The sequence below is a fragment of the Lithobates pipiens genome, unplaced genomic scaffold, assembly GCF_037356315.1.
Source record: "Lithobates pipiens isolate NorthernLeopardFrog02 unplaced genomic scaffold, aLitPip1_a1.2 Scaffold_10, whole genome shotgun sequence".
In the NCBI taxonomy this organism is placed as follows: Eukaryota; Metazoa; Chordata; class Amphibia; order Anura; family Ranidae; genus Lithobates; species Lithobates pipiens.
In genome coordinates this window covers 217,657,496-217,672,064 of record NW_027507686.1, presented here as the reverse complement: position 1 = coordinate 217,672,064, position 14,569 = coordinate 217,657,496, and the positions used below count along the sequence as shown (strand labels likewise).

Genomic DNA, 14,569 nt, shown 5'->3' with positions numbered 1-14,569 from the left:
GGGCGTATACACAGTGGTAAATGACAGCCCACTCCCTCCCTCCTTAGTGTCCACTAAGCAGCTAAACACAATGGCGGGATATTACATCTTGATTGATAGAGGCTTCATCTCCCTCTTATTCATTAACATTAGGACACATGCTGGAGTGGCGTGACTGTCAGGAATCCTACACCATGTTGTTGCCAAAAAATATATAAATCTTTAATTTTAAATATATATTTGTATGGCCATTAACAGTTTATTGATATTATTTATTTTAATGCTGTATCCCAAAAGGCTGTTGGTTTAAAAAAAAAGAGGTCTAGAAGCACCCCCCGCCTATGTTTCCCTGCAGACAGGCTAGTAAAGAGCTGGGTCATGTGACAGTTGTATATCGATTAGGAAAAAGGTACTTGGGTGTTAGTTTTTTTATTTTATTTATTAAAATACTTACAGTGCCATCATCCATATACAGAAATAGGGGGGATATTGTAAACTAAACAGTGTGTGTTTAATATCACATTAAAGTGTATCTAATTCCAAGAGCAATAATGTAATATATCACTGGTGACTGGCCCCTAGATGTGGTGGCTGCATTAGTTTTTTTTTTTCTTTTAGACTTTTTTTTTTCTATTTTATTTTTACCCGGCGGCGATCCTGCCAATAACACATTTCCTGTCCTAGGGTGACAACACTAGCTGCCCTATGGAAGGGTAGCGTTGTCCCCTTTTGGAGAGGAGGTATGATAAAGGAATAAGACTACAGCATCCAATCCTTCCCCATTAAAGATTAGAGAGCTCAGGGCCATCTACCCCCACTTAAGTGCATGTATGAACACGGAAAGCTTCACAATTAATAATTTTTCACTTCTTTTGTGCAGCTTACTTCAGTCCATGTGATGGAGCTAAACTTCTCACCACCGACCAACACAGTGAAATCCGTGTGTACTCCGCCAGTGACTGGTCAAAGCCTCAGCGTATTATTCCTCATCCACATCGCCAATTTCAGCATCTGACTGCCATTAAGGTTTGTGAGCTTTTTTCTTTTGACATGAAACGCTTATTACAAGTGTGTGTGTGTGTGTGTGTGTGTGTGTGTGTATGTATATGTATATGTATATATATATATGTATATATATATATATATATATATATATATATATATATATATAAAATGATGCAGAGAGTGGTGTTGATGTCATTAAACCTGTTTCTGCATTATTGATGACTGCCAACTGCTTGAAATAATCACGAGAGGGCCCTGTGCATCACATGACTGGCCTAAAAGCTTCAGAAAAAGTTAGTTTATTTTCCACTTTTGCAGTCCAAATAAAAAAAAACACTATATGTTTGTGTTCCCATTCACACAACTTACCTGTAAGGATTTTTAAAAGAAGTGCAGTTTAACAAAAAATAAATAAAAATCCCCTAGGTGGATGCAGCATTGGTCTGTCCCCTGCCGCCTCTTTATCCAATAAACCAATTGATGAAAGACCACTGATCACTCATTCCTCAGTCTTCAGTGAGCCAGTGACTGTCAGTCACCGGCCCTCTGTATTGCCCCTCCAGCGCTCACTGGAACACCGAGCTGTGGAGGGGGCAGGAACAGCTGGTTCAGTCTCCCAGTGGAATGCTGAGAGGCTGAGCTAGCTGCTGACCAGGCATCTGGGTGGATCCTGACATTTTTTGTTGGGATCCCTGTAGAGCCTGGACCAGCTCTGTGAAGTCAGCTGACAGCGGACTTTAGCCCGCTGTCAGCTGAATCTGAATCACAGGAGCACAGAACTAAGTGGACTTTTATGATCCCAAAGGGGAAGTAGGGAAAAAGAGCTTTTAGCTATGCTTCTGCTTTAAGCAAGTAAAAAGCACTTAAAAAGTAACCAGCACATTTTAAACGTTCTATGCTTTGCCAATGGGAACATGTAACAAATCTATATAAAGTAGATTTTATCCTAATTTGTCTGCAAAAGTGGAAATATACACTGTGGGCGGCACAGTGGTGTAGTGGTTAGCACTCTCACCTAGCAGTAAGAAGGGTCGCTGGTTTGAATCCCAACCACGACACTACCTGCTTGGAGTTTGTATGTTCTCCCTGTGCCTGCGTGGGTTTCCTCCGTGTACTCCGGTTTCTTCCAACACTCCAAAGACATGCAGGTAGATTAATTGGCTTCTGTCCAAAAAAATTGGCCCTAGTATATGAATGGGGACCTTGGATTGTGGGCTCCTTGAGGGTAGTGCAATGTACAGGGATAGGGACAATTGTTGACACTCACTCAGGTTTAACTGGATGGACTTGTGTCTTTATTCAACCTTACTAACTATGTAACTATATACTTTAAGCGTAAAATATATAAATACTGTGACAATTGCGCGGTCGTGCGACGTGGCTCCCAAACAAAATTGAAGTCCTTTTTTTCCCCACAAATAGAGCTTTCTTTTGGTGGTATTTGATAATTTCTGCGGTTTTTCTTTCTTGCGCTATAAACAAAAAAATAGCAACAATTTTGGGGAAAAAACACATTATTTTTTACATTTTGCTATGATAAATCTCCCCCAAAAATATCTAAAAAAAAAAAAAAACATTTTTTTTTTCTCAGTTTAGGCCGATATGTGTTCTTCTACATATTTTTGGTAAAAAAATTAGCAATAAGCCATTATTGATTGGTTTGCGCAAAAGTTATAGCATTTACAAAATAGGGGATAGTTTTATGGCATTTTTATAAAAAAAAAAAAAAAAAAAAAATTTCTAGTAATGGCAGCAATCTGCAATTTTTTTTTTTTTTTTGCCACATTATGGCAGACACATCGGAATTTTTTTACAAATTACGCCCCCCGTGAGGCGATAGCGGATATCCCTGCGGCGATCTAGTCTGCGGGACCCGCGACCCGACTCATGGAGGTGCCGCCGGTGGTGCGTACGCAATGGCACGGCGCCAAATTTAAAGGGACGCCCATTTGCCTGTCCATGCCATGATGTACATCGGCATGCGCTGGCCAGCAAGAGGTTAAGCAGTTCAGCAGATTTGTATTATTTGAATATTGAATATAATTGAATATCTATTGGGGGGGAGGGGGGCTTTTCAGATCCACTACACCCCCTGCTATAGATTAGAAAGCTCGCTGAAGTTTAATATGTTTTTTTTCTTCTAATTTTAGGCTTCATGGCATCCCCGTTATGACTTGATTGTAGCCGGACGATATCCAGATCCCCAGTTCCCGGGATACACTGCAGATGAGTTGCGCACAGTGGATGTGTTTGATGGGCAAACTGGCAATATAGTCTGTCAGCTGTATGACCCTTACGCATCTGGGATTGTCTCTGTAAGATATATTCTTTTTACCATTATCCTCATCCTTGATTCATATGGTCTTGGGGTTTAAAGTGTACCTGCGGTTTTAAAGTGGACTAAGTACTTTTAATTTTCTGAAATATGACTGGAGCTTCTCTTTAAAAGTCAGCAGCTACAAAAACTGTAGCTGCTAACTTTCAGTAAACAGACGCTCCTTTTTTTTTTCACTGGTCTTCAGTCCTTGGCGGCGGCATCTTAACTGTGGGTACCTGACTGTGACAGCTTGTGGCTTCACAGCCAGCCGCCCACTGCATATGTGCCACAGTGTGCATTGTGACTAGTCCTGCAATCTTCTGGCACCTGTGATGAGTTCCAGAAGACTGTGGGGAAGGAAGAGGGGGAGGAGCCGGTCCGAGCGGAAGTGAAGGGCACCTGTCAAAACCAGGGACTTGCTTCGCCTCCCCAACACCCCCCCCCCCCCCCCCCCAAAAAAACAGCTAAATGTTAAAGTAGTGTAAGAGGGGGCCTTGAAGCAAAACTTCTCCCTTTGGGTAAAGCTCCACTTTAAGGATTTGAAAGATGAAGTTAAACCACTTGTTGATTGTAATGCCCCTTTTTAAAGATCATGCACAGTACTTTGTGCAGTGAGAACGTTAAAGCGGAGTTCTGCTGGAAAAAAAAAAGATTAAAAGTCAGCAGCTACAAATACTGCAGCTGCTGACTTTTAATAATCTGACACTTGCCTGTCCCAGGGTCCAGCAATGCGGGGGAACGAAGCCCCGCTTGTCTCTCCCTCCTCTCTGCAGCGCCGGCATTGTAACCGTGGGTGCCCGGCTGTGCCAATCATCTGGGATCTGTGACTTGTCCCAGATGATTGCTGAGAGGGAGAGGTGATCTCCCTTTCGGTGCCACAGTGCCCCGGGAGCAAGTGGGAACTGGAACCCTCTAAAAAGAGGGTATCTGCCCCCCCCCCCAAAAAAAAATGACATGCCAAATGTGTCATTTTTGGGTGGAACTCCACTTTAAGTCAACAGAGAACTCAAAATGTTCCTACTTCTTAGACCCCACTGTCAAACTGACAAGTTAGTGATGGAGGAAGGGCTCATTCACATCATCCTGCAAGCGAAAACACTTGTGTGCTTATGTGTGTTTTCTAGGATTAGTGCGAGGCTTTGGTACAATGCATCAAACTGTTTAATTTTTTTTACACAAAAAGACACTTCATTCAGGTCTATGCACCATAGCTCATCTCATCACACTAAAAATGTTTATGCAGTGCACCTACAGCACCTCAACACAGTGTTATGTGAACAGGGCACATGTGTTGTCTACCCAAGTGCTGACCTATGCAGCTCATTGGCTATGATGTCACTGAGCCCTTCTAATAATGTCGGCTGCTAAGTTGGATCTGGACATCTAAGTGTTGGTGACTGGGTTGAAGGATAAGTGAACTTTTAGGGCTCATTCACACAACACGTGTTTTTGTGTATTTAAAGTGTAACTCCACTTTTGAGGGAAAAATTTAGCAAATGGGGAAAAAAAGTAATATTGCATATACAGTTCTTTGCAGGATTATACAATGTTTAACACAATAGTTGTTTTAGAATACAGTCGTTCCAAAGTTGTCGGTGGCCGGTGAGACCACTCTGGGACACTTAAGCTTTGGAGTGGAGGCGACTCTAGTTCCACTTTTAATGTATGTAAAACCATACACTTCAATTTTATTTTGAGGTGCAAGCATTGAAAAATACCTTCCCATGTAGTTTCATCTATGCCTGTCGTGGAACTCCTTTTTGAGTTGTCATAGGCACAGGGGATGTGTGGAAATCTTCCATTGGGGTCATCTTTTCTGGTAAACAGGTGGACATTCCTTCTAATTTCTATTGTGTCTCTGGGACAGGAAGTGAAAGGAAATCCCAACAGGATGCAAAGAAAACCCTGAAAGGGGTCTTAAAGCAGAGCTCCACCCAAAATGGGAAACTCCACTTATTTTCCTTATCCTACCACCTCCCCCCCCCCCCCCCCTTCTGCTTTCGGGTGGGGAACTGGTACTTGGTTTTGATAGGTACTCGCTCCCACTTCCGGATGACTATGCCACAGCGAATTCATCCGGACGTTCAGCCCCCCGCCTCCTTCCCCTGACACTGGGCCATTCACAAAGTGCAGCGCGCTAAGCTCATGCACAGTAGGGAACCGGCTATGAAGCCACAAGTCTTCACTACTGGTTTCCCTTAACCAAGATGATAGCGGCACCACCCAAAGGTCGATTGCAAAATCAGCTCAGATGAAGACGCCACTGGATTCATGGACAGGTAAGTGTCCTAATATTAAGAGTCAGCAGCTACAAATACAGTAATTAAGGATGAACTCCAGCGTGCTTGCAGAGCCCACCAGGAAGTCGGCGCTCCGCTAATCACAGGTAGTGAGAGCTCGGGAAATGTCTCACTGCCTGTGATCAGCGCAGTGCTGACTTCCTGGCGGGCTCTGCTCATGGGGTGTGCGAACACGCCGAAACTCATCTATACTGCTGATTTTTTCTTTTTTTGAAGGAGCCTAGAGCTCTGTTTTAACTTGTTTCTTTTTCTATTTAAAACCAAAAAAGCAAGTTTTAACTTTACGTAAAATTCGTTTTTATATACAGTTTAAGCGTGATCTTTCCAAAATGCACAAACCCTTCAATAGTGGAAACTTCAATTTCATTACTTTGCCTCCATTCTTCCTGAAAGAAGTACAGTCCATATTACTTTTACATGTCAGGTGCACTTTAGTTTTTTTTTATTTTATTTTTTTTAATTTTTTTTTTGAGAATTAACTCTGCATGGTGGGGTGTGATTGGCCTTCCTGAAGAGTCAGAAATGACTGGGATATAACAAATTGGATACAATTACTTCCTATAACATATATTTTTGTGTTCTCCATTACACAGGTTACGTCTAACCTCTTTTACATTCTTTCTATTTTACTTGCAGCTCAATAAATTTAACCCAATGGGAGATCTGTTGGCATCAGGAATGGGTAAGCTTATGTTTTTAGTTTGTCTCAAATTGTTGTAGCAAAAATGTTTTCACTGATAAAAACACATATGCACTTTGTTCTTCATGCTAAAGTGATTTTAAAGGCATTTTTTTAATTAAAATAATAAACATATTATACTTGCATGCTATGTGCAATGTTTTTCTTTTTTTTTTTTTTCTTTCTTTTTTTTTTTTGCACAGAGCAGCCCTGAAACGTCTTTTCTGGTGTTCCCTCGCCAGCAAACTCTGCTCCTCCTCTTCCTCGTCTGCTCCCATAACAAACAATTAGAGCAGGAGTGCATGTTCAGTCCTGAGCCAGCAGCTTGGGAGTGTGGATGTAAACTCTATCCTATACCCAATAAAGTGAACAGCCTCAGATGATACACAGAAATTTAAACAAATCTCCCTACATATGTTTTGCATGTATATCTGCTGTCTTCAGCTTTCTATACTGTTTAGAAAGTGACCATTGTGTTAGACTTTTTCTTTTCCAGTTCCAGCAGGGGGAGGGTGGTCTTGGCATACACTGTGTGTGACAGCTGATTGGAGAAAATGCACCCCCCCCCCCACATAGGCAGAAGAACAAAGATATTTGCAAAGCTGTGCTGTGAATAGACCAACTCTCTGCTAATCTATTTATAGCACCCACCCGACACAAATTTTCAGCTGCTTTTATCTCCCATGTTGGATAACTTGCTAGAAGTGATCATGCTGATAACAAGAACAGAGCAGCATAAATACACGGGACTTCAGTCTTTGGAGAGAGATGAGAAGACACTACAGATATATGTGTCTAGGTCAAATTTCATGAATCGAGTTTACATCCACATTAACTGACAATTGTGCGGTCATGCAATGCTGTCCGTCAATTTCATTTATGTCCTTTTCCCCCCCCCCACAAATAGAGCTTTTCTTTTGCTGGTATTTTATCACTCCTGTGTTTTATTTTTTTGCTCTATAAGCAAAAAAGACCGACAATTGGGGGGGGGGGGGTGTTATTTTTTCTTTACTTTCTGCTCTAAAACATATCCAATTAAAAAGAGAAAAAATTAATTTCTTCATAAATTTAGACCATCATGTATTCTGCTACAATTTTGCAAAAAAAAAAAATCCCAATAAGCATATATTGATGGTTTTCACAAAAGTTATACCATCTACGAACTATGTATACAGGTGCATCTCATAAAATTTGAATAGCATCAAAAAGTTTATTTCAGTAATTCAGTTCAAAAAGTGAACATTTTCTATAGATTCATTACACACAGAGTGATTTATTTCAAGCATTTCTTTCTTTTAATTTTAATGGTTATGGCTTGCAGCTAGTGAAAACCGAAAATTCAGTATCTCCAAAAATGTGAATATTATATAAGACCAATAAAGTATTTTATTACAGAAATGTTGACTTACTGAAAAGTATGTCCATGTACAGTATAGTATGAACTCAATACTTTGTCAGGTCTCCTTTTGCATGAATTACTGTATCAATGTGGTGTGGCATGGAGGCAATCAGTCTGTGGCACTGCTGAGGTGTCATGGAAGCCCAGGTTGCTTAGTGCCCCATCTCTGGTGTCAGTGGAAGGAATAGTTTCCCATCGTTGGCGTCAGTGAGAGGAATAGTGTCCCATCGTTGGCTTCACTGGGAGGAATAGTGTCCCATCGTTGGCGTCAGTGGGAGGAATAGTGTCCCATCGTTGGTGCCAGGGGGAGGAATAGTGTCCCATCGTTGGCGCCAGGGGGAGGAATAGTGTCCCATCGTTGGCGCCAGGGGGAGGAATAGTGCCCCATCGCTGGCGCCAGGGGGAGGAATAGTGCCCCATCGCTGGCGTCAGGGGGAGGAATAGTGCCCCATCGCTGGCGTCAGGGGGAGGAATAGTGCCCCATCGCTGGCGTCAGGGGGAGGAATAGTGCCCCATCGCTGGCGTCAGGGGGAGGAATAGTGCCCCATCGCTGGCGTCAGGGGGAGGAATAGTGCCCCATCGCTGGCGTCAGGGAGCGGAATAGTGCCCCATCGCTGGCGTCAGGGAGCGGAATAGTGCCCCATCGCTGGCGTCAGGGAGCGGAATAGTGCCCCATCGCTGGCGTCAGGGGACCGGAATGGTGCCCCATCGCTGGCGTCAGTGGGAGAAATGGTGCCCCATCGCTGGCGTCAGTGGGAGAAATGGTGCCCCATCGCTGGCGTCAGTGGGAGAAATGGTGCCCCATCGCTGGCGTCGGTGGGAGGAATGGTGCCCCATTGCTGGCGTCGGTGGGAGGAATGGTGCCCCATTGCTGGCGTCGGTGGGAGGAATGGTGCCCCATTGCTGGCGTCGGTGGGAGGAATGGTGCCCCATCGCTGGCGTCGGTGGGAGGAATGGTGCCCCATCGCTGGCGTCGGTGGGAGGAATGGTGCCCCATCGCTGGCGTCGGTGGGAGGAATGGTGCCCCATCGCTGGCGTCGGTGGGAGGAATGGTGCCCCATCGCTGGCGTCGGTGGGAGGAATGGTGCCCCATCGTTGGCGTCGGTGGGAGGAATGGTGCCCCATCGCTGGTGTTGGTGGGAGGAATGGTGCCCCATCGCTGACGTCGGTGGGAGGAATAGTGTCCCATTGTTTGCGTCAGTGGGAGGAATAGTGTCCCATCCTTTGCATCAGTGGGAGGAATAGTGTCCCATCCTTTGCATCAGTGGGAGGAATAGTGTCCCATCGTTTGCGTCAGTGGGAGGAATAGTGCCCCATCGTTGGTGTCAGTGGGAGGAATAGTGTCCCATCGTTGGCATCAGTAGGAGGAATAGTAATAATAGCATTGCCATAAGAGATACGTTCCAGTCTCTGACCCTGCACTGTCTTTTTTTTCATTTCAGGTTTTAACATCTTGATCTGGAGTCGAGAGATTCTATTAATGATGAAGCAAGAGGAGATGATGAAGGCCTTACGGGCAAAGGGGATTCAAGTGGGGAGAAAAGATGATTCAAGCAGTAAATCTACAAATTCTGAAAAGGACAAATCTGAGAAGAAAAAAACTAGGACTGCTGTCAAAGAGTCAACGACCACACGAGGGAAAAACAAAGACAAATGAGCGGTCATGGAAGGCCTGGCCTATGGCATGACGTTTAGCTGTGGCTGCAGTAACCAAACTCCTATAGTGCCTTATTGCACTGACCTCATCCAGCAGAGTGTATGGTTACATCTGGACGGGCATGTTCTGGCTGTGTTTTCTGAAGTTTACAAATTCCGTTTGCCCTGTCCTGATCTGCCTGTCATATGTATGCAAAAAAAAGAAAACCCAGGCAGTGACCTCTTGCAGCATGGTACCCTCAGTATGGGAGCACTACCATGTATAGATAAATAGGAAGGAACCTGGGGGCACAACGTTGGCTTTGAACAGCACATCATGTAAATGACTGCTTTTTGTTTTTAGGGGTTCTAAAAATTATTTTTGTCTTCCTCTGGCAGCTGTTACAATGGATTCCACGTTGGGGGTTGTAGGTCAAATCAAGATTCCTCATCTTCTGAACCCCAAGAGAAAATCTGGTGACCTTTTTCTCTTGCCACTAAGTGGTCATCACCAGGAATGGGATGTGTTACTGGCTGATTAGTTGGTTTTGTGGGTTCTCTATTAACAATGCCAATTTATTTTAGTTTGTAGGATTATTGGGACAGAGTTTGAAACTTTGAGCAGAAGGATGAAGGCTTTGACATATATGTGCATTTGGGAAATCCTATTGAAAACTGAAATCTGCGCTAAACATATGGGTTTGATTTACTAAGACTGGAGAGTGCAAAATTGGGAGCAGCTGCGCATGGTAGCTAATCGGCTTCTAACGTCGGCTTGGCTTGTTCAATAAAGCTTTGGCAAAAAAACAAACAAACTGGAAACCGATAGGTTTCACCAGATTTTGCACTCTCCAGTTTAAGGAAATAAACCCAAATTGTCTAAATTCTAGAGACGTGTATGTCTTTTTTTAAATTTGGATGTTAACTTTTTGTAAAGTAGTAACCATTACTGGGCTTCTAATTGATTGTAGAGCGTGAAGAGCTTGGGGTTCTTACTCAAGTAAGAATACACATATCCCTTGTATTTAGACAATATTTGTTAAACCTAGAGTATAGCTTTTAAAGTGGAAATCAGAAAAAGAATACACACGTAAATTAAATATATCATTGCTATTTTGTCTGCCAAAGGATTTATTAATCAGTTCATCAAGCCTTGTGATCCAAAGCCTGCCACACTGCAAAGCCAAGAAAACCACTCAAACTTTCTAATAAATGTCTCTCTAGAGCAGGGATATGCAATTAGCAGACCTCCAGCTGTTGCAGAACTACAATTCCCATGAGGCCTAGCAAGACTCTGACAGCCAGAGCAAGAGGCAGAGGCATGATGGGACTTGTAGTTTTGCAACAACTAGAAGTCCACTAAGGCTGGATTCACTCTTATGCATTTTTAAGGCTTTTTGCATTTTGCAGATTTGCACTACAGAACGTGCTCTATAGGAAACCGTGTTATATGGACTGTAGTGCAAATCTGCAAAATGCAAAAAGCACTAAAAATGCATAAGTGTGAATCCAGCCTAATTGCATATCCCTGCTCTAGGGCCTTTATAAAGCATAGATGTGTGCTTTATAAGTGCAGTTTATGCTTGCTTTGGAACTAACTAAATCTATTACAGTCCAATGCTGGCTTTCTCAACATATATATAAATAAATATGAAGCTAGCAGAATTGACACCTGGAGATTACCATATGTTCATGCTCCCCGTCCACTACACAATAGCTGTACTTTTAGTAATGAAAACTATTTAATGGTCAAAAAATAAATTTAGAAAGGGAAAATTGCAGTATCCCTTTACATTGGGGGTCAGTGGAAAAAATGCCCTCTTGCAAAAGTGGTCAACAAAGTGCCCTTTACATTGGTGGCCATCATAAAAGTGCCCTTTACATTGGTGGCCATCATAAAAGTGCCCTTTACATTGGTGGCCATCATAAAAGTGCCCCTTACATTGGTGGCCAACATAAAAGTGCCCCTTACATTGATGGCCAGTATAAAGATACCATACCAACGTAGGAAAGCATAAAAAGTTTGCTTTTACATTGGAGGTCAGTAGCATAGATGCCCCCTTTCATTGAAATTAAAATAATATGTGGTATAGTGCTGCCAAGATAATGATATTAAAACCTGTATAGAGTGTAAACACACAATGTGCAAAATAAGATAAATCTAAAAATACACAATGCAGTTTGTGATGAGTGAACAATAAATGACCATCGATATACATTTTTCAGTCTATGAAGAAATTTCTTCATAGACCTGAAATTTATATTGATGGATATTTATTGTGTATTTTTAGATTTATCTTAGTTTGCACATTGCTAATTTACACTCTATACAGGTGTTCATGCCATTATCTTGGCAGCGCTACACCACATATCATTTTACTTATTAATTACTTTACTATTTGTGTGAACACAAATTGGTGTATTAGTATCAGCTGTTTTCTTTACATTTTTTATTTATTTAGAATTTTTTATTTTTACTTTTAACCACTTGCTTACTGGGCACTTAAAAGCCCCCTCCTATCCAGACCAATTTTCAATTTTTGCGCGGTCATACCACACTGTACCCAAATTAAATTTTTATCATTTTTTTTCCCCAAATAGAGCTTTCATTTGGTGGTATTTGATCACCTGTGCAATTTTTTTTTTTTTGTCTTAAAATTTTATAACGGGTAATTTTTGTCCATCATTGATGTACGCTGATGAGGCGGCACTGATGGGTGGCAGTGATGGGCACTGATCGGTTAAACTGATAGGCAGCACTTGTGGGCATCGATGGGTGGCATTTGTGGGCACTGCTACTCTATAAACGAGGCATAATTGCCTCTTCCTTTTTGGGACTGATGTCCCTTTAAGATAAGCCGGTGATCGTCTTTTTTTTTTTTTCTCCTCCACTGTCAGCGTGAGAAAAAAAAAGCGTGAGAAGACTTGCTCTGCTGACGTTCCTTCTGGCTCCTGATCCTGCTTGCTGTACTACTACGTTTATCTCTGGCTCTCTGACATTTGTTTGGCTGACTACCTGATTTGTTTACTGAACTCTGGCTTGTTTTGACTACGTTTACTCTGATTACATTATTATTATTATTAAACGTGTGATTTACTGTATCTTCTGAATTCATGGCCTTCGCCTACTGTCAGGAACCATGAATCAGACAGAAGTATAGTTAAATCACACATGTTGAATAATAATAAGGTAAACCTAGTCAAAACAAGCCAGAGTTAAGTAACCGGATCGGGTAGTCAGCCAAGGAAATGTCAGAAAGCCAGAGATAAACGTAGTAGTACAGCAAGCAGGATCAGGAGCCAGAAGTAATGACAGCCGAGCAAGTCTTCAACAGGAAGCAGGAGAAAGTCTCTGTGATGTTGGCGAAGGCAGAGATCAAGTGAGCTGGATGGCTTTAAGTAGGCAGGACTGACAAGCAGAATCGACAACAGCTGGGTAACTGTGGAGAGATAGGAGTTGGCAATTAGCTGACAGCTGAGCGGCCAGCTCAGAGAAAGAAGGGCTGAGCCCAGCCCTGATAACTGTCCAGTAAACAAGTTAAAGCTGAGCGGTGGCTTTGGATTTGAACCTAAGTGTTGCCATCTGCCTGGCTTTGGCATGAATTAAAAGTGTGTAAATCACAAGGCTGGCTGTACAGAATACAAATCCTTGGCAAGTAAAACAGTAAACGTATAGGAGTCTCAATTGTGTTTCTAGCTGTGTGGCTAGCTTTCCAGTGGTTGTTAAATTTTAGTGTTTTAACCTGTACCTTCTGCCATTTAAAATGACCCTATCATAACCGCTATTATTTGTTCAAGTTCGCACCACTGACATCTGCTCCAATCACTGTAACTCAGTGGTTATCAACCCTGTCCTCAGGGCCCACTGACAGGCCAGGTTTCATGTATTACCTTGGGGAGATGCAGACTAGAATAATCAATGAGCAGCAAATGCTATCACCTGCGATGTATTTCAGTTATCTTGCAAACCTGGCCTGTTAGTGGGCCCTGAGGACAGGGTTGATGACCAGTGTTGTAACTGTACCTTTGCAGTTCCTTGGCTCCTGGGTGCCTTGCAGCTCTCGCTGGTTCTTGCCTCTGAGCTCACATCAACATCATGGGGAAGTCAGCCGGAGGAACCAGTTAGTGCTGTCGGGGGGAACCCAGGAATTTAGCCTACATTTATTGTGGATTATTAATTGCTTCCGTCACCTAGATCATAAAATATACCTTGCAAAGGGCAGACATGCATGGGCAGTAATCATACCAAAAGTCCCCATGTTGTGATTTTTCAATGCTGAACCCATGGAACCTGGACGTCTAGACTTCAAGAGGCATTTCCCAGTGCAAAAAAAAAAAAAGAAAACAAAAAATATATGGACATTGCCGGGGCACGTGTGTAATTTGATTTAAAGCTTGGTGCGGACTTCTGCTAGGGGACAGGGACAGTAAGCTGGTTCCAAGAGCAGAGCAATGGAAATGTAAAATCCTAATAACACAGTACTTGCCACGGCTGCAAGGAGGAAAGCAATCAGAGCATTTGCTTCTTAAAAATAAATCCTCTAAACCTGATTGGGTGGTAACAGCAAAAGCTACACTTTTCTACCTGGGACCAACATGTGAAAATGGGACAGAGAATAGCCATGCCTCCTTTGCTGAGATTTTCTTGCAGTACTTTTGCACTTGAGAACTACAGGGGTGGAGCCATTGGTGGATGGATTTCACAGTCTACATTTAAAGGAAGGCACTATAGGCTCTTGAAGACCATAGAGAGCAGCACCTTGTATATATGTATTCATGCTATTAAGTTTAGAAATTTGTGGACCCAGCAGTGTATATAATGTGTGCTTGGTTAAATCGGCTTGAATAAATGTGTTTGTTTTTTAACTGATTGTTTAGTGTGTTTAAACTTTTAAGATTTAGCAATTTTTTTTTTTGGAATTTTGCTGCAGGAAAGATTCATTACAATTAGCTACAATTTTTTTTTTTTTTTTTATTTAACTCCGATCTATGGAAAGGCCATTGTAGTCAATGGTAGATGTTGCACAAATCTGCTGTCCATTTGGAGCTGAGGTTACCACAAAGATCTTATTGGAGGTCTGCGCTTATATCTGCTGATGTCATAAGGCGGACCTGAACGGATGCTCCATGTACCTCCTATGGAGCGACGGATGTCAGCTGACGTCCGATCCGCTCCACTAAATCCAGACCCTATTTTCCATCCATCAATCGGATAAAAACAGACAGGCGGATAAGTTTTCATCCGATTCCCCCAT

General features: G+C 42.5%; 1 protein-coding gene across 2 annotated transcripts in view; it reads left to right on the top strand.

Annotated features, from left to right (window-relative positions):
• DDB2 (damage specific DNA binding protein 2) overlaps window positions 1–14,180 on the top strand; it is a 49,524-nt gene extending 35,344 nt beyond the window's left edge. For both annotated transcript variants that reach the window (XM_077461112.1, XM_077461108.1), the window contains exons 21-24: window positions 860–1,005; window positions 3,135–3,299; window positions 6,238–6,283; window positions 9,122–14,180. In XM_077461112.1, coding sequence (XP_077317238.1) covers window positions 860–1,005; window positions 3,135–3,299; window positions 6,238–6,283; window positions 9,122–9,336 — 572 coding nt within the window. In that variant the 3' untranslated portion in view covers window positions 9,337–14,180. The remainder of the gene's footprint in view (window positions 1–859; window positions 1,006–3,134; window positions 3,300–6,237; window positions 6,284–9,121) is intronic.
• Window positions 14,181–14,569: the final 389 nt, after the last annotated feature.